The 21,395-nt window shown below is 41.6% G+C and overlaps 1 protein-coding gene across 1 annotated transcript in view; it reads right to left on the bottom strand.

Annotated features, from left to right (window-relative positions):
• Positions 1-3,085: 3,085 nt before the first annotated feature.
• TSPAN2 (tetraspanin 2) overlaps positions 3,086-21,395 on the bottom strand; it is a 182,812-nt gene continuing 164,502 nt past the window's right edge. Inside the window, exon 8 of the mRNA XM_063444313.1 lies at positions 3,086-3,530. Within this exon, the coding sequence (XP_063300383.1) occupies positions 3,465-3,530 (66 nt within the window). The 3' untranslated portion in view covers positions 3,086-3,464. The remainder of the gene's footprint in view (positions 3,531-21,395) is intronic.

Here is a 21,395-nt window from a genome sequence, read left to right as displayed (position 1 = left end):
CATGTACCACCTACCTAGAGATTGTTGCAGACTACATACACCCCATGGTAATGTTGTTCCCTGATGGACACACTGCAAACATTGTTCAGGAATATTTTGAGGAAAGTGACAAAGAGTTCAAGATATTACCTTGGACTTCAAATTCCCCAGATCTCAATCCGATCAAGCCTCTGTGGGATGACCTCGAACAACAAATCTATGGAGGCCCCACCTTGCAACTTGCAGGACTTTAAGGATCTGCTGCTAATGTCTTGGTGCCAGTTACCACAGGACATGTTCAAAGAAATCCATTCCTTAGTGCATCTGAGCTGTTTTGAAAGCACCAGGGGCACCTACACAATATTAGGCAGATAGTTGTAATGTTGTGGCTAAAAGGTGTATACTATTCATGAGTAATTTTCATGTTGAGGATAAACTCTTACAGGGTGCAATAGATGTAATACAGAGTTAAGCCACTAAATGGCGGAAAAGGATTACTTTTCATTCCCTCCCCCACCCCTATTTCACAAACTATATCACACCTTATATGTACGGGAAAAAAAAAAAAACACACACACACACACACACACAAATTAATAACTAAGCAGCTTAAAGAAATAAAATGGCAAATGACATACCTGCATATGATCTGTTGACATGAATTCACTGTCTCCCTGCTCATCACCAGTCTGCAGTATGTTGGAATGGTGCCTACCTTAATAGATTGGCATTGAGGCTTGCATGGAAAAAGCCAGATATATGGGTTGGTATTAAGCTATGGCAGCGGGCGCCTGATGTTAAAACAGTGCCTGCTGCCATTATGAGGATACAAGCCAGCAGGGCCCATGCAAGGATTTTTGACTACTAAAAAAAAACAAAAAAACATCTTCATCTGTGTCTATTAGTCCCCCTTTTGAATGTCTTACCCTCTTTCTGTTTCCTATCCTCCATTTTTCCCCTTTGTGTCTCATAGTTCCCCCTTTGTGTGTATTACCTTCCTCCAGCCCCTTTGTGTCTCATAGTTTCCCCTTTGTGTGTATTACCTTCCTCCAGCCCCTTTGTGTGTCTCTTACTTCCCTGTAGCCTCTTATGTGTCTTTCTACCCCCATCCCCTCTCTGTGTGTCATTGTCCACTTCCCCAGCCCCCTCTGTGTTATTGTTCCCTTTTCCAGCCCATGTATGTCATTGTCCCCTTCCCCAGGCACTCTGTGTGTGTTATTGTCCCCTTCCCCAGCCCATCTGTGTTTGTCATTGTCGCCTTCTACAGGCCATCTGTTTGTGTCAGTGTCCCCTTCCCCAGCCCCTCTGTGTGTTAGTATTCACTTCCCTAGCCCCTCTGTTATATTGTCCCCTACTTAGCCTCTCTGTATGTCATTGTACCCTTCCCCAGCCCCTCTGTGTGTTAGTATTCACTTCCCTAGCCCCTCTGTTATATTGTCCCCTACTTAGCCTCTCTGTATGTCATTGTACCCTTCCCCAGCCCCTCTGTGTGTCATTATCCCCATTCCCTAGCTGCTGTGTGTGTCATTGTCCCTTTCTCAGCTCCTCTGTGCGTCATGGTTTCCTTCTCCAGTCCCTCTGCGAGTGTCATTGTCCCTTCTCTAGCCCCTCTGTGGGTATTTGCCCTCTTCTCAGACCCTCTCTACACCATTGCTTCCTTTTGTGTGCCCCTCTCTCTCCTCCCTTGCTCACCTGCTTACCTCCCATGATGTAGCTTGGCCAAGTGGACCACGGTAGAGGAGCCTCTGATTCTTCTATGTGGACTGACAGGAATCTGTTACACATAGCACTTTCTGTCTGACCGGGTAGAGGTTAAAGATTCTCTACTGTGATGCAGTCCGCTCCGCCATTCTACATGAAGTGACCGGCAGGAGGGGCAGGGCTGTGCACTCTCCTCCTTCTGGTCACCCGGAGCCAAGATACTGCTCCCCTCGTGTGGGTGCGCCCTAAGGCAGCCTCCTGTGCCACCCTATAGTAGCACCAGTCCTGGCAGCCAGGAGCCTATTAAACAAGGCAGTTGGCACCTGATGATACAGCAATATTGTCGCCATTCTGGGCACCCAGAACACCTGGCTCCAGACAGACAGCAGTAGGAAGAGACGGGAGCTAATTATAAAAGGCAGCAGGCACGAGGATGATACTTCAGTGCCTCCACAATGTGGATAAAAGCAGGAGAGAGAACAGTAATTCATAGATATATAATGTGGGGAGTGGGAGGGGTGGGGGGTGAAATGGGTGATTTTTCTAACATCAAAAACTTCTGACATATTTAATTAGCTTTGATCTGATTTTCACAGAGACATGGGGAATGGGGGGAGGGGGGAGGTGGATAGAACAACTTTTTTAAAGAGATAGAGCAACACAGGTACAACATTGTAATGACAGAAGCAACAAGTATCTAACATGCAGTTAAATAGGTTCTTCAGAAAAAAATATTAGGAATTATTCCCATATCAATAGATCTTTTTTTTTTTTTAAACTTATTTACTTCTTGTGCAGTAAAACCTGGTGGCTTCTGTTCAACTATCCATATGGACAAACATCCAGTGTTCATTATGCTAACATTGTTTTTGTGTCCCTTTAACACAAAATTATTGTCTCTAAATCTAAAAAGCAAGGGCTCCCAAATGTCTAATTTTTGGTGGAATAACCGATATTTTGGGGTCTTGTCCCGCCGTCCTTAATTAGTTTACATCCTACATCCAAAGGCACCAGGGAACTGTCCCAGTACAGCAAATTGACACTCTCTAAATGGTACTGTTTGTTGCGGGCCAGTCGGTCATGCCCTTTCAGTTTGCAAGAATGTTCACAACACAGGCCAGCACTCTCATTATGGGTGTCACCAGTAACGCAAGTTGCATTACTGGCAATGCACACTTCAAGTCCCCCCACCCAGCCTGATTCCATACCGCCCAACACTGGGATGGTCAGTGACAGGAGGTTTCATAAACCTAAACCAGAATATAGAAGAAACACCACAAATTCAGGACATGGAGACATAAAATGTCATCACTTCATCTTCTTTTCTAACAGTCAGCAGTGCAAGAGTGATTGAGAAACAAACCAACCAAAAAGACCATGATCAAAGATCAAAAGACATATAAAGTTGGGTTTAAGTGGGTTATAAGCCACCATGTTTATTTTAATTATTTGTTTTTACAATTTCTGTCCATTTAGGGGCAAACTGAATTTTTTATAAAAATGTACACTGATAAATTATTAATATTCAACAAATAAAATGTATCACTTATGTAACATTTCCTCTCTAAAAGCACAAACCATAATAAAAATAAAATAACTATTACATAGCTGTGAGACACGCTTTGTAACAACAGAACCCTAAATACATTGCATATCTTTATACAAAGAAAACTTAAAGCCCTTTTTTGTTAGGGTAGGAAGATTGTCCAAAGAGACAGCTGTAAAACAGTCCCTGTGCCAGCAGGTGGCGCTACTGTACAATTACGTTGAGCCAGATAAACAGATCACAGCATATCCCTCGAATTTCTGATTGCACAGCAAAGAACCATGCTGAAGATCATACCAAAGATCTAAAGGGAAAAAGAAAGTATGAGTTACTTTATAGAACACAATAGTTATATAGCAGGCAAGTAAATGCCACAGTGAAATAATTCATAAATGTCATAATGAATTCAGAAAACAAATATCTGATACGAACAATGGTTATCACAAGATCAACATATATGCATGGGGCTGCATTGTCCTTTCGGTAAATAAAATGTCGCTTATATAGCAGGGCAAGGCGTTTTATAGTGACGGCTTTAAGATGGTGGGGCACCAGTACAGAGATACTCTTACAATACAGAGAGCTGAGCACAATACAGAGGTGCTCATACAATAAAACAAGCTTAAAATTTCACAAAATAAAATTTCTCATAGAGCAGAGCATAATACAGATATAGCCATACCACAAACAGAGCTGATAAAAAATAGAGATGTGAAACACTATTTATACAGCCTGATGGAGCCAAGAGATGCAAACAGATACTCTCATCTGAAGTGCTGAAATCAACACACATTTGACTAATACAGGGCTGTATAAATGTGTAAATACATAATAAGCAGGACATTCCATACACTCACCATCCGTGATTTGGATAATGTTGAAATTAAGAATTCACAGTATATAAAAGTAAAATACACTGCTGAGGTTATGTTGGATTCTTAAATAACAAAATACTCCTGCAATGAGTTCCCATAAAAACAAACATGGAACCATTATACCTTGACTGTTAGTCAACATCTACCTAAATATACTACTGAATGGACCACAGAATTAAACATAAATATTACCAGATCATAATGGTCTAAGATGTTCTTACACACAGGAGTAAAAAAAAAACCCTTGGTAGAAACAAACTATAAGTTAATTATGAGGTGGTAGCGAACAGGGCCGGACTAGGAAAAAAATTCGACCCGGGCATTTTTTAAATCACTGCAGCCCGCTGAGAAGGGGATGGGGTCAGAGAGGGTGTGTTTTGTCATCACTAATGACAATCACACCCCGTCTCAAAGTGAGCATGTTGGTTCAATGCGCAGAGCCCCGCTGAAGAGCTCAAGAATGGGAAAAAGGCCCTGTATTTGTTCTGCGCAACTCAAGCAAATGTAATAACATGCTTGCGCTGTGTTTGCTTTTATTTGTCTCTGTTGTCTCCATAAGTGGGATAACAGAGGACAAAAGGGCCAGGAAAGCGTATAATGCATGTGTTTGGAGCCTTCTTGTGGGATTGCGTGTGTGCAGAGTGAGCTGATTGTGGTGTGGTATTGTGTAAATAGGTCGATTTTATTTGTGATGTGGTGTAATATGTGTGGCTAGGGGCTGTAGAGAGTGTGTGTATAGGGGGCATAGTGTGTATAGGAGATGTAGCGAGTGTGTGCATACGGGCTGTAGTGTGTGTGTGTATAGGTGACGAAGTGTGTGTAGGGGTTGTAGAGAGTGTGTGTTTAGAGAATGCTGTGTGTGTTTGTTTACAAGGAATGTAGTGTGTGCATAGGGGATCCAGAGTTTGTATGTCAGGAATGTAGTGTGTTTAGGTGGTGCAGTGTGTGTCTAGGGGATCTTGTGTGTAAAGGACCCAGAGTGTGTATAGAAGATTGTGTGTGTGTGTATGTGTGTACAGAGGATTCAGAGTGTATATAGGGTAAGGAATCTAGCGTGTATCTGGAGCGTAATGTGTGTAGTGATGCAATGTGAGGGGTGCTGTAGTATATTATATATATATATATATATATATATATGTTTGGACGTATTGTATGTGTAAAGGGCACAGTGTGTTGGGTGTGCTGTGTGTATGTGTGAAAGGTGCAGCATGTGTGTGAGGAGTGCAGTGTGTGTGTGTAAGAGGGGTTTCTGTGTGTGAGGGTGTTCTTATCTACTGTCACATTCTATGTTTCTAATTTTCTTTTTGTTAACTTACTGAGGGTTATTTTATATATTATGCATATGTGTGTGTGTATGTGTGTGCTGTATATGTGTGAGAGTGTGCTGTGTGTGAGAGTGTGTTGTGTGCGTCTGAGGGTGCTGTGTGAGTGAGGGTGCTATTTGTGTCTGAGGGTGCTGTCTGAGAGTGCTGTCTGTGAGTGAGGGTGCTGTGTGAGTGAGGGTACTGTCTGTGTCTGAGGGTGCTGTGTGTCTGAGGGTGCTGTGTGTGTCTGAGGTTGTTGTGTGTGTCTGAGGGTGATGTCTGTGTGTCTGAGGGTGCTGTGTGAGTGAGGGTGCTGTCTGTGTCTGAGGGTGCTGTGTGTGTGTGTGTGTGTGTGTGTGTGTGGGTGAGGGTGCTGTCTGTGTCTGAGGGTGATGTGTGAGTGAGGGTGTTGTCTGTGCCTGAGGGTGCTGTCTGTGTCTGAGGGTGCTGTGTGAGTGAGGGTGCTGTGTGTGTCTGAGGGTGCTGTGTGCAGTCTGTGTGTGAGTGAGGGTGCTGTGTGAGAGTGAGGGTGCTGTGTGAGTGAGGGTGCTGTGTGTGAGTGAGGGTGCTGTGTGAGAGTGAGGGTGCTGTGTGAGAGTGAGGGTGCTGTGTGTGTCTGAGGGTGCTATCTGTATGTGAGTGTGCTGTGTGAGCGAGGGTGCTGTCTGTGTCTGAGGGTGCTGTGTGTGTTTGTGTGCTGTGTGTGATTGTGCTGTATGTGAGTGCTCTTAGTGTGAGTGTAAATATGTTTGTATAAATATATATATATTTTTATAAAAAATAATAATAACAATATCCCCCCCTCCCTTCTTACCTTTAGCCTGGGAGGAGGGGGAGGGGGGGGAAGACCGTTCTGCCATGGAGTGGGGAGCCATGCTGCCTTCCCTGGTGGTCTCAGTGGTGAGAGTGAACTCTAGCCTGCAGGGCTAGAGTTCACCCTCGTGAGATCTGAGCGTTGCCGTCGCGAGAGGAACCCGGCGGAGCTGCTAGCTAGAGTCCTCTCCTCCCTCCCCAGTCGGCGGCTTTGATCTCCCCACCGGCCCATGAAGGCACACAGCAGGGCCGGCGCTCAGATAGCGCCCGCTCTGCATGGGCCGACAGGGGAGATCCTGTGATCTCCCCTGCCAGCCTCGGCCCACGGCCATCGCAGCCCAACGGGCATTTGCCCGGTATGCCCGATGGCCAGTCCGGGCCTGGTACCGAAGCCTACATCAAATATTCCCCAGAGTGACAGAAATGTGTTGGATGTGTGATAAAGAAAGGGGCACATACCGACATATCTGGTGGGAATAGACAACTTTAACAGTAAATTGGAATCATATAATAAACACAAAGATAAAGCACCGCGCTTACAGCAGCAGTAGCATGGGGATTTAGGCCAGAGCGCAGGTAACGTTCTCTTTGTTGGAATCATATAATGTGAACCATAACAACAGTTGCTGACTTTCCAAGGAAAAGCTCCTTTCCGGAGATATTTCTTCACCTATCCCCCAAACCTATAAAACTCTATCGTAAATCTATTGAGTTCTACCTATTATCAGCAACTAAAGCTCTCATACCTAAATATTGGAGGTAACGGATTTTACCTCCACTCAATGAATGGTACACCTGAGTAGAACACATTAGAAGCATGGAGGAGGTTGGTTACTTTTTATCTGGACATGACACGCAATACACGATAACTTGGGCAATGTGGATAAGCGCACAGGAAGAGCAGAAATTAACAAATACAAGCCAATCTCTAGGGACACATCTCAACTCCTGACATCACAAATCACATCCAACACATACCACAAGATGCATGAGAGGACTAAAGACATATGTACATACAGAGAGTAATATCTTCCACTGTTAATCACCATTAACTACCTAATGTATGTATTGAACATATAGTACACACTTGGTAAAACCAACTACCGCTGACCATTATGACAACACTCATGTGCTGAGTTAATCTTTTCCTTATTATTTTCTCTTTAATTTTATCCTTTGTTTTTTTTTCCAATACTAAGTTAGTTCTTAATAAAGTATTGTTAACTATTATTCTCTGATTATATTTTATTCTGAAACATACTCTCCCACTTAAGTGATACTAAGGATCTTACCTATGTAACCTATGTACAGGCAAAAGCACAAATGGGCATGGCTATAAAACTCTACTCACATATAAAATTTGTATGATATATTGCAACCTCAATACTCACTAACGACCAATTTAAAGCCTTGAATTTATTTGTCTCAAACATTGTCTGAAATTGTATTGATGTATACAACTGTATCTTTATTTTTGAAAAAAAAATAAAAAGAATAAACACAAAAAAATGAGCATGGATGCCAAAAAATTCCCTAATGAATAAGTAGGACCCAGCAAATAGCTCTAGCACACAAACATGGGGGTGAAGGGTAATAAGTTAAGAGCCATGGTGGCCTCCCGAAGACCCTAACTCACTGATTATTGGGACAGCCTTGTGTTATTTTTATTGCTAGGGCCATCCTTTATTCATCCCTCATTGAACAGCAAATGGGTCCAGAATTACTCTCTTCTTTAGTCTGACAGTTAACATGTTTTAGATGTCCAACCCAGCTCATCTGTTATTTTTGGAGAGACTGCACATAACTAAAAAAAATATGTCTTTTACATTCTCACCTTACGCTTGGTGTGTGGTGACAAACTTTGTGAGAACTTGGGTATCTGTGGTTTACATTCTCTTCTAATCCCAGCAAGTCTTCATCTGGTAATGCTAGGTGACAGCAATATGCCTTTGACATTAATACATAATCCATCTGGTGGACTAGGTTAAAATGCATGTCAATTTTTTTGTCTCATTAAATATTTCTGATATCTGATATATAATATATGTAACGGATCACCTGGCACCCCGACTTGGTACCTCCGTTAATGGATGCTCCTAGTGCTTCCTGAGGACTCCAAGCACTCTGGCAGACACCACAATCACCGAACCGATGCAGCATATGAACCTTCTCAAGCATAGGAATGCTGTAGACCATTGAATAGGAACCATACGAATAGGCTTGTACTCCTAGCAGTCAACTGGAACAGCATGCCATAAATCCTTCCCCCCAATAATGAGACGACACATCACTTTGAGGGTAAAACAGGAACTCTGGACTGGCTCATCCAGCCTGGCTTTTATTTCCAACTCACACATACAGGCCACACCCAGGGGGAGGCATAAAAGAACCAATGACATAGATGTTACCTCCCACACATCCCCTCCCCTTAGTGTGACACATAATCCCATTATGCATACAGTGTAACATATACTTTTACACAACTTTCATAACTTTAAAACCATACATCACATTCACATAAAAATACATATCCACAATCAATCCATTCAGGGGAACAACATATTAAAAAATGGCATGAATCCGACCAGGGGTTAAAAAGTTACTAAAAGTATCTTTTGTTCCTTTCTGGCTGGCAGAAAAACATCCCCACAATGCACCCTGGTTTCCTCCCTTCTGCCCTGGAGTTAATTGGAGAAGTAATCCAATTACCCAGAGACTAAAGGCAGACTCCATTAACCACATGGTTGCAAAACAACATAAAACACTTTAAAATACATAAAGTCACATTTACACATAACACACAGACATTTCACCTATCCCCAGATAGCTGGGATCTGCACGCACAAAACTACCGAATAGCGCGCAGATCCTACTCACACAGTACAATTGCCATGGAGCTAAAGTCTTTCCCATAGTCTTTCATTATATAGATAGGCTCCATGGTATGGCTATCTGGGGTATCACATTCCCATAAAGTCTGGTCCATAGTCCAAAGGCAAGAGGCGGGCAAGCAGCCCCCTCCAAGGACACGTGGCGAGTTCGGTTTCGCCACACTTCTCCCCTTTACCCCCCAGACTAACAGGGTATCTGACCTCCTGCCGGTCCGTGCCCTGGTTAGTCCAGCAACCCACCCATGAAGCACAAACAGCAGTACCTCCCACCCACAATAACTGGTTACTACACCTGGGTAGAGGAGAACTTTGTCCAGGTCCAGGTGCCTCACCACGGCTGTGTGGGGGACTGGTAGTCTGCCTTGGTGGGTTGCTGAGTGGGCAGAGACCAGCGGTACTCTGCCCTGGTGCCAGCGCTACCACTGAAGTAGCCTGATTGGAGCCTGGTTGTGGGAGGGGGAGACCGACCGTCTCTCCTCTGGGTACACAGCTCTGCTGCTGGAGACAGACTGTCTCCCCTTTGGCTAAACAGCCCTGTCGTGGGGGGGCAGGACCGACCGTCCCTACCCCCTGTGCTGGAAGTGCAGAGACCACTGTCCCATCTGCACAGGTGTGGGGCTTACAGTCTCCCCCTGGTACATTAAGCTGCCGCTGGGGAGAGGTGGTAACCAGCTCCTCTCCCATTAGAACACTCTGCCGCTGGGGAATGGAGACTGGGCTCTCTATTCCCTGTACATTAATGATCCGCCGCTGGGGAGAGATGGTAACAATCTCCTCTCCCATACATACTTCCCGTCTCTGCGGAGGGAGACCGACTGTCTCTCCTCCCAGCACAGAGTCCTGCTGAGGGGGAAAGGGGGCTGGGCTCTCCATTCCCTGCTGGATACTCTGCCGCTGGGGAATGGAGACTGGGCTCCCAATTCCCAACAAATCACACTGCCGCTGGGGAGGGAGGACGGCCCCTTCAGCTCCCTGTAAATTGGGCGCAGAGACCACGGTCCCATCTGCGCTGTTGTGGGGCTTACTGTCTCCCCTTGGTGTGCTAAGCTGCCGCTGGGGAGAGGGGGTAACAAACTCCTCTCCCTTACACACTTTCAGCCGCTGGGGAGCAGGGCTGACCCTCTGTACTCCCTGTAGGCAGGGCGCAGAGACCACGGTCCCATCTGCGCTGGTGAGGGGCTTACTGTCTCCCCTTGGTGAGCTGTGCTGCCGCTGGGGAGAGGGAATAACAAACTCCTCTCCCTTACACACCTTCAACCGCTGGGGAGAGGGGATAACAGGCTCCTCTCCCTGCACCGTAGACTGCCGCTGGGGAGCAAGAACGGCACCTTCAGCTCCCTGTAACGCACACTGCCGCTGGGGATCTGGGCCGACTGCCCAGCATCCCTGTAGGGCCGGTAGAGAGACCGCAGTCCCATCTCCACCTGCCATCTGTGAGTCTTCCCAGGACCAATCCGTGAGGCCTCTCAACATTTGTGAGTAAGGGCCACCTGCTTCCCCACCTGGCAACTCTGGCTGCTGCTGGGGATCTGGGCCGGCTGCCCAGCATCCCGGTGGAGAGACCTTGGTCCCATCTCTACCTGCCTGTTGTGGTTCCTCACAGGACCAGTCTATGAGGACCCCCACTTCGGGTTCTTCCCGCCGCCTCAGGGAAAGACGGCTAACCTCCTCGGATGCAGCCTCTACTCGGCTGCTGTAACGCTCCTGCTGCTGAGCATACTTCCTCTCTTTCGCCAACCGGAATTCTCGGTCCAGCCTTGTGTTTCGCTCGGCCATGACCTGGTTCCAGATCACCCGGCGTGTCTCCATGGGTATATCATCCCCATACTCGGCCACTCGCTGCCTCACCTCGGCCAGCCAATCATCTCCAGAGCCAGAACCTTCCATACTAGTCTGCTCCCAGGGGCGCTGCACGAGTGCTAGCGTTGCCCTCAATTTGTAAATCCAAACAGTGTCTCTGAGCTGCTTTACCTCGCACTAGGACGCCATCCCACCGCTTGCCACCAATGTAACGGATCACCTGGCACCCCGACTTGGTACCTCCGTTAATGGATGCTCCTAGTGCTTCCTGAGGACTCCAAGCACTCTGGCAGACACCATAATCACCGAATCGATGCAGCATATGAACCTTCTCAAGCATAGGAATGCTGTAGACCATTGAATAGGAACCATACGAATAGGCTTGTACTCCTAGCAGTCAACTGGAACAGCATGCCATAAATCCTTCCCCCCAATAATGAGACGACACATCACTTTGAGGGTAAAACAGGAACTCTGGACTGGCTCATCCAGCCTGGCTTTTATTTCCAACTCACACATACAGGCCACACCCAGGGGGAGGCATAAAAGAACCAATGACATAGATGTTACCTCCCACACATCCCCTCCCCTTAGTGTGACACATAATCCCATTATGCATACAGTGTAACATATACTTTTACACAACTTTCATAACTTTAAAACCATACATCACATTCACATAAAAATACATATCCACAATCAATCCATTCAGGGGAACAACATATTAAAAAATGGCATGAATCCGACCAGGGGTTAAAAAGTTACTAAAAGTATCTTTTGTTCCTTTCTGGCTGGCAGAAAAACATCCCCACAATGCACCCTGGTTTCCTCCCTTCTGCCCTGGAGTTAATTGGAGAAGTAATCCAATTACCCAGAGACTAAAGGCAGACTCCATTAACCACATGGTTGCAAAACAACATAAAACACTTTAAAATACATAAAGTCACATTTACACATAACACACAGACATTTCACCTATCCCCAGATAGCTGGGATCTGCACGCACAAAACTACCGAATAGCGCGCAGATCCTACTCACACAGTACAATTGCCATGGAGCTAAAGTCTTTCCCATAGTCTTTCATTATATAGATAGGCTCCATGGTATGGCTATCTGGGGTATCACATTCCCATAAAGTCTGGTCCATAGTCCAAAGGCAAGAGGCGGGCAAGCAGCCCCCTCCAAGGACACGTGGCGAGTTCGGTTTCGCCACAATATATTTCTATGTAGTCTATGTACATACACATTTGTGAATCCTAAACCATGTAAATTGTGCTCCAAGGCTATTATTGACAATCATTATTTTAAAAACATTTCTATTAAAGAATTTCGAAAAAAAATTATAATAAACAGCGATAAATGGTTTAAAAGGGGTGCAGATATTTTTTATGTTATTATATAACATAAATATTCATATAATAATACATAATTTTCAGATATTGTAATACCACATTTAACTAAACTATTTCATTCATATTGGTCAGAGGGTAAAATGCCATTAAGAGGCCTTATGTGCTAAAATTGTCACTGTACCAAAGACAAGAAGAGAGACAGATGTTCCAATTTTCGTTCAATTTCTTTAATGAATAATGATACCAAATTATATAACAAAGTTCTGACAGATTGTCCAGATTGGCTAACAGATTGTCCAAGATTGTCCCTTCTATTATTAATAATAATCAAGTAGACTTCGTCATAGCTAGGCAGGCTGTAATCCATTAAAATTAGATTGTGTCTGACACCTTCTCTTCTCCCCACTGGAGTTATCTGAAGGAGGTAATGATCAAACTAAACCTACCATACCGATTTATTAATACTGTTTTCGCATTAAATTGTAAACCAATGGCCAAGGTATCTGCATCAGGTTATTTATCCAAAAGTGTTAATTTAACAAGTGGCTCTACACAAGGATGTCCGTTGTCACCACTTTTATTTGTCTTAGCTATTGACAATAATTCTATTAACTAATTATAGTAAATACGTCCCAGTTACCAATAAAACTGCCACCACACTGAGAATGTAAAATACGCCACTGTTTTATGGTTAGTAGCAGTTTTATTGGTTATTGGGACATATTTAGTACCATTTTACAAACCACACAATAAAATCATTTTTAGTAAATATTAAGTGGAGTGTTTTTTTTTTGTTTTTTTACAATGAATGTGTGCCACAATCCATGCTCACAGTTAAACTATTTAATGCAGTTATCTTATTAAATTAATATTCATCCACATATCTACATTCTATTAATCATAGTTTATCTACTATATAATAAAAAAACATTTACACTGTTTTATGGAACAATCACATAAATTTGAGTTAATCAGTTAGTTCACAGGTTAAACACTTTTGTGCCTGTTTTGGCAACCACTCCCTTCTTCGGTGGAAAGTCTCAGATGCACAGGTCTTTTTTATGTGACCTCTCTCAAAAGAAATAAAACACTGCCAAGGTGTAATACAACCAACACATATAAGAAAAGGAACAAGAAAACCAATACATTTAAGAGAAAAGGAGCCTATCTATCTGACTCAAATAGTGAACAATATGTGTATCAAGCTCACACATGTTATATCCCACAGTGCGGTACTGATATTCAATGTGAAAGATGGAGATTTGGTATACTTTCACCAAGGCTTCATTATCGAGAACAAATTAAATGTACTCAAATACGGTACCTCTTTATTCCAATCAGCTCTTGTGTTCCAGAACATTAACTTCTTCTTTCGTTCATTCCTTGTTGTCTTCCGTCCGGCTCTTCAGTATAGTATATATCTGGACGTAACTCTATATGCATTCCGTATATACCATATGCATTCACTTCCTAGTTATGATCAAGTGTTCTTAGAAAATAACTTTATCAACATCACTCCTAATAGCATAAATTAAATGCCATTAGCTTAAAAAACATAATATTCATATAGCTAAAAACATTAGGCACAAAACCTTAAATATTTCTACTTTCTTTCCTAAAAAAAAAATATATATCATAATGCTTATTACATCTTATGTCAATTACTGAAAGAATAAGAAACATTTCCTAATCAGTAGCTGAAAAATAAAAATCTAAAAAAAAACTTATTGAAAATGATGTGATTCATTTCCTTCCTTTTATAAAGTAATTTAAAAAATCTATATAAGTGGTATATAAAAAATTACCTATAATATATATTATGTCCTGAAGAACGCTTGAGGGAATCAAGCTGAAACCTTGACCATTTTTTTTAAACTGGAAGGTAAATAAAAGTTTTACAAGTCCTTGGAGTGCTATCCTCTGTAATTGATTTTTGTAATTTTGCTGGACAGGCATCAGGCACTTAAGTGATTTTTGGTGGAGTGCAAGATTCTTTCTTCATTTTATGTTGTGTATTACTACGTATATATTACTATACTACTATAATATACAGTGGTGATCAAGTGGTGATCAAGCATTTGCATACCCTTGGAGAATTGATAATATATGTGCCATTTTGAAAGAAAACTTGAGTGAGCAGGCAATTAGAAATTTATTTTATTTCTTATAGGATTCATATTCAACTGTAGGTTATAACAGAATGGCACAATCATTAAACAAAACAACCCCCTTCTCCCCCCCCCCCCCCCCCCAAAAAAAAAAAAAAAAAAAACATCACTGAGTCACAACCATGCTTCATGGTGGAGATGGTATTCATTTCACTATAAGCTTTATGGATGGTATTATTTTCACTATAAGCTTTATGGTTGTGACCATAAAGCTCTATTTTCGTCTCGTCACTCCAAATTACAGTTTTCCAGAAGCTGTGAGGCGTGTCAAGTTGTTGTCAGGCATATTGCAGACTTTTTTGTGGCATTGGCATTGGAGTTCTCGCAACTCGACTATGCAGCTTTTGCTCCTTGAAACAACCACACCGTCTTTTTACAGAGCAGCCAGTATTTCTCCTGTGGTTACCTGTGGGTTTTTCTTTGTATCCAGAACAATTCTTCTTGCAGTTGTGGTTGAAATCTTTCTTGATCTACCTGACCTTGGCTTAGTATCAAGAGATCTCCGAATTTTCCACTTCTTAATAAATGATTGAACAATACTGACTGGCATTTTCAATGCTTTGGATATCTTTTTATATCCTTTTCCATTTTTATAAAGTTCTACTAGCCATGTTACGCAGGTCTTCTGACAGTAATTTGCTGCTCCCCATGGCTCAGTATCTAGCCTGCGCAGTGCATCCATGTGAGAGCTAACAAACTCATTGACTATTTATACCAAAGACAGTAATTGCAATTTACAACACCACAGATGTGAGAAATTAACCTTTAATTGCCATTTTAACCTGTGTGTGTGTCACCTTGTATGTGATCGTGCCATTTGGGTGATTTCTGTTATCATTATGATTTAAATATGAGCCAAACAAGTATGTGATAACAAATGGATTTATATGATCACTATCCTTCAATAACATATTTTTTTTTTTTGCATGTTCAAATTAAAAAACAAAATTTCCCAATTTCTGCCAGGGTTCTCTCAAGTGCAGTATATTGAAACCTAATCCCTGCACCATCTGTCCAACACCTCCAGCTTTTAGCAAAACAAAAATACCAAAAATAAAGTGATGTTTATAGTAGACATAAGGAGGCTATAACATGTGTGAGTGCAATTCTACTTATCTACTTTGACTAGCACATAATGTCTTCACAGTTTCTGTTGCATACTTCCTGGGCTATTTATTTGGATCATGAGATACACCACTAATTCTTAAGCAGAGATTGCACATCTGAAGCGCTTCAAACCAGAGCTAATTGGTAGCTCCAAACACTGTAAGTGCATCTCTTTCTTATATATATATATATCGCTCCAAGCAATGGTTTCACTTTCAGATGCTAATTACTTTAGAAGTTTGTATTTCCTGCACTGTAAATTAAACTTCAGTCACACACAGGATGCTCCTGCAAGTTCTAGCAAGTTATTAACAGTGCAGGAGATACAAAGTTCTACTTTAACCATACTGTGCAATAAAGAAAGTGCAAATTTTAGATCTCACTTTACAGGAAGTGTTTATCAAACCTGTTTAAGTCACGTGCAGGAATGTGAGACTAGGGCAGCATTAACAAAGTGAGTTGACTCCTAAATTGCAGAGAATTGTGCAGTGAGACTGCAGTGGCATGATCTATACACCAAAACAGCTATATTAAGCTAAAGTTGTTTTTGTGGCTCTAGTGTCCCTTTAAGCCTTTTTTGTCTTTTAATATATACAGATTGTCTATGTCCTGTTAACATTACAAAAGGCTTCTGTAAAAAGCAGATCTTCAAATGGATACTAGGCGTTGGGTTTTTTAATCAAAAGCTTCATATTCTTTGGAAGGGAGAAGTGTCAAACCCACACAGGTATTTCCAAGTGGAGAGCGATTGCGAAAAGAGAAGAAACGAGACATTTGGTAATGCAGATCTAATTTTATCTTGTTAATGTGTATCTTGCTCAATTCTAGCAAGTTCACTTCCATGTTAGCCAAGCGACAGACGAGGGACTTGGCTGTAACTGGCTGGAAACACGTTGTTTTTTTTTTTTTTAGCAAAGCGGTCCATACTGTTTTTTCCACAAATCAAAGGGTACAGTACAGGGCTCTCATGCTCTTGGTACCCTATCCACTACAATGAGCTGTATTGAGTGTCCCTCTAAGCAATTAATAACATCAAGGTAAATTGTATATTATGATTTTGGAGAAATAATTTAAGGCTCAGTGTTATAATTCAATACATCCTCTCCAACCATCAGGCCAGGTTCACAGGTGTTAAACTAATTTAAAACATACCCTCTATTCCATCCTGTTCCATCCCCTACATGATTGATCCTTCTTGTGAATGTTTTTTAAAGAAGGGCGCATCTACACTATTATGCTGACACTATGGCTTCATTGTGTATACCAAAAACTGAGTGACACGTAAAACAACTGTTCACAGGTTTTTCTGCTCATGCCCGTCATACTTACCTCTGCTGTGTTATTTAACTCAATAAAAGCTGAGACATCATTTACTGGAGTGAGGGAATGAGGAACTCTCACCTCTGTAATCTTGTAAAGCATAAGGACATTTATAGGCATATGTGTAATATGCAACAGGCATAGTTCTATATGCCAATTTGAGAGAAGAAACAATATTTTATTTGCTTTTTTTTTTAATAAAAAATCCATCAGGGTTATTAAATGAAGTGAGTTTTCACATGTGAATTTAAATTTTTTAGATGTCTGTAAGATGTTTTTCTTCCACAATATTAATGCAATTTTAAGCGTTTTACCTTGAGCCCAAGTAAGATGGTTGTACCCATGATAGTAGCAATACCCTTACCTTCCCCGCCCTCCCCCAATAAAAAAACAACTATATTCAGTTATAGACTTGACTGTTATACAGTTGTTTGACAGGTCTAGACCACCACACAACCTTCTGCTTTCATTGTTCCTCCAATCTATCTCTGAATCTGCTTGTTTTTTTATGTTTAATTAAAACCACTATCTATATTTCTTAACAGCTCTTCATGGGGTGCTGTCAATGTAAAATGTGCTAAAACGTAATACTCTTGCTAAGAGACCTGGTCTTCTAAAGTTCTTCAAGAAGTAGCTGTTGTAACTTAACCACAAATCCATTCCTTGCTAAGACTGAAGCAAGAGTCGGTGGGATGAAACTGTAATTATGGCTGAGTCAGTTTTTTATGTAAACACTGACTTTTCAGAGAAAAGGCAGTGTTTACATTACTGCCTAGTAACACCTACAGTGGTTGTCGCTCAGACAGCCATTAGCGGTGCTTCCTGGGTCAGTGCTGCATAATGTCCATGCTCTGCATGGAGGTGCTGAATATTCTTCATAGAGATTCATTGATTCAATTGTAAAGCATTCGATTGCCTGGGATTGTCAATTTTGATGATCTCAGCCAAGAAGACAGAATGTGGGCCTGCAAGAAAGGTGAGTTTTCACACTTTTTAAGGGCGTAAGGAAGGGGGCACCTAAAATGTTTTTTTTAACACTATAGAGTAAAGAATACATGTATGTATTCCTGACAGTATAGTGTCCCTTTAAATGGCCTTATTTATAAATAAATAAATAAATAATATATCACCTTTGAGAAATAGAGGAGTGTATCTTTTGGATGTCAAATTATGCTGATATCTACAAAGAGACAATCTCACATAGTATAGACCACATATGGTTAAATAAAAACGAAAATTGTAATATGTATTATGAACTCACAAACAGAGAGCTGTGGACCCAGCTCTGGTATGAATCACTTCTGGGTCCGTTTAGGCGACCCACCCCTATTCACGGAAAAAAATAATTTCTTTTATCCTGCAGGGGAGAATAGAAGCACAAACGATTGCGCAGTATTGGATGTATAATTCTTGATGTATAAAGAAAATTCCCAAGTGGGTACTTACAAAACTGGAGTCAATATAAATGACTCAATTCCAAAGTATTGTGCAGATTTAGGACTGCACTCCTTCTTTGCAAAAGATGAATCCGGGAACCAGGATAAGATGAGAAAATAAAAACTGAATTTATTACAATAATATATAACAAATTAAAAAAAGGTAGCAATGTCCTTTATCACCGGAACGCGTTTCACCACTTCCACTGTGGCTTCCTCAACCGGATAAATGTATACAATGTCCTTGGTTCCCTATTCGTATTAAATACCGCTAAAATCAACAGGTGAAGGGTCACAGCAGGAGTACCGCACACGTTAATCTTAACTCATTCACATTATTATTCACAAGAATATTTAAGCAAGCCTATAATTTCCTCTAAACTAAATCTTACAAAAACTAGAGTTTGTCTCTAGTAAAAATAAAACGAGTTTTACACATGAGTATGTATATAGGTGATATAAACTGACATTCTCATATATTTTCTGTAGAACTAACTAATATGTTTGACTTGCATAAACCTTATAATGAATACGGAAATTAATTATGGCAATTTGAACTTATCTTTGTAAATTAATTATGAAACAAAATAGTTATAAACAGAATATTTAAAGTATTAAGCTTTTCGTTATCAGATTGCTACAGGATATTAAGAAGATTTAAATAAGCTTATAATTTCCTCTAAATTAAATTATACACAAAAAAGCTAAAGTTTGTCTCTGGTAGAAATACAACAAATTTTACACATGAATATGTATATAGGTGATTTAAACTGATATCCTTTGATATTCTCTGCAGAATTAATTAGTATGTTTGATTTGCATAAACCTTATAATGAAAACGGAAACCAATTATGGCAATTTGAACTTATCTTTGTGAACTAATTATGAAACAAAATAGTTACAAACAGAATGTTTAAAGTATCAAGATTTTTCGTTATCAGATTCTTACAGGATACAGAATTAAATATATCATTATGTTAAAAGAAAGAAACAATGTAGGATATTATGATGTGTTTGAAAATTAATAGTAAGAACAGAAACGAACGCTGAATATCCCCTTCTTTCTCCTTCACCTTTTTCACATGTATAAATTAATGAACATGGACTATGGCAATGAATGGGTTAATGTACCGCATAAGAATTTCAATGGCACTATTAAGAAGGAAACCTTGAACGGAATTCTGCAATATATTTAGGAGTAAGAATAGGATTATGGAACTACATGTGGAATAAAACAGAAAGAAGAGAAATCTGGATTTAAAGGGAGGCTGCAAACGAACATAAGGAGAAACAGATCCAGCCGATGCAGCGTTATGGGACAACATTGATTACTGCTGACTGGGAGGTGAGAGGGAGGCATGGACCGCACACGTTCTACCTGTGGGTGGTAACAACGTGTGCGGTACTCCTGCTGTGACCCTTCACCCGTTGATTTTAGCGGTATTTAATACGAATAGGGAACCAAGGACATTGTATACATTTATCCGGTTGAGGAAGCCACAGTGGAAGTGGTGAAACGCGTTCCGGTGATAAAGGACATTGCTACCTCTCCCCGGCCGTCCTGCAACGTGTCACTGCTTGCCTCTCTTCCATCTCTGACTGGATGTCGTCACGCTTTCTCAAACTTAACCTCTCTAAAACTGAACTCCTTGTTTTTCCTCCTCCTAATACTGATCCTCCTCTCTCACTCTCCCTTCAAGTCAGTGATATCCACATGAGTCCATCCCTACAAGCGCGCTGTCTTGGCGTCATACTTGACTCTGGTCTCACCTTTGAGTCTCACATCCAGTTTGTTGCCAAGTCCTGTAGGTTCCAACTCAAAAACATAGCCCGCATCCGCCCCTTTCTTACGCAAGATGCTACCAAGGAGCTTGTCCATGCTCTAGTAATTTCCCGCATGGATTACTGTAACCCTCTCCTGATTGGTCTCCCCAAAAGCCGTACTGCCCCGCTACAGTCTGTAATGAATGCTGCAGCTAGACTGATTTTCCTATCCAGTCGGTCCTCTCACACCTCGCCCCTCTGCCAGTCCTTACATTGGCTCCCTGTATCCTATAGGAGTCAATTCAAAGTGCTAACCCATACATTTAAAGCACTGAACAATTCCAGCCCCTCTTATATCTCTTCACTGATCCAGAGGTATGCCCCTCCTCGTACCCTCCGCTCTGCCCGCGACCACCTCCTGACCGCTGCTCGCACCCGTACGGCCAACTCACGCTTGCAGGACCTCTCACGGGCAGCTCCTCTCCTATGGAATAACTTGCCTACTGCCATCAGACTCTCCCCTAGTCTTCAATCATTTAAGAAGGGCCTCAAAACCCATCTCTTCAGGAAAGCGTATGGCCTCCCAAAGTAATCTCTCCCTTACATACCTGTCTCTTGCTCTCCTATGGGATAGTGCTTTGCTCTCTCCTCCAGCTCTGCTTCACTCCTACTTGATATTTCCTATCCTAATGTTTCTAATACCCCACCTCCTATAGACTGTAAGCTCATTTGAGCAGGGTCCTCTTCAACCTATTATTCCTGTAAGTTTTCTTGTAATTGTCTTATTTATTGTTACATCCCCCCCTCTGAAAATATTGTAAAGCGCTACGGAATCTGTTGGCGCTATATAAATGGCGATAATAATAATAATAATAATAATAATATATTATTGTAATAAATTCAGTTTTTATTTTCTCATCTTATCCTGGTTCCCGGATTCATCTTTTGCAAAGAAGGAGTGCAGTCCTAAATCTGCACAATACTTTGGAATTGAGTCATTTATATTGACTCCAGTTTTGTAAGTACCCACTTGGGAATTTTCTTTATACATCAAGAATTATACATCCAATACTGCGCAATCGTTTGTGCTTCTATTCTCCCCTGCAGGATAAAAGTAAATCTTTTTTCCGGGAATAGGGGTGGGTCGCCTAACGGACCCAGAAGTGATTCATACCAGAGCTGGGTCCACAGCTCTCTGTTTGAGAGTTCATAATACATATTACAATTTTCGTTTTTTTTTAACCATATATGGTCTATACTCAGGGGCGGACTGAGCACTCGGGCAAATCGGTCATGGACCGAGGGCCCGAGGCTCTGGGGGGCCCGCCCCTGCTGCAG

This window comes from Pelobates fuscus, chromosome 1, assembly GCF_036172605.1.
Source record: "Pelobates fuscus isolate aPelFus1 chromosome 1, aPelFus1.pri, whole genome shotgun sequence".
Classification (NCBI taxonomy): domain Eukaryota; kingdom Metazoa; phylum Chordata; class Amphibia; order Anura; family Pelobatidae; genus Pelobates; species Pelobates fuscus.
The sequence above is the reverse complement of the archived record's forward strand: the minus strand, read 5'-3'. Positions and strand labels throughout refer to the sequence as shown.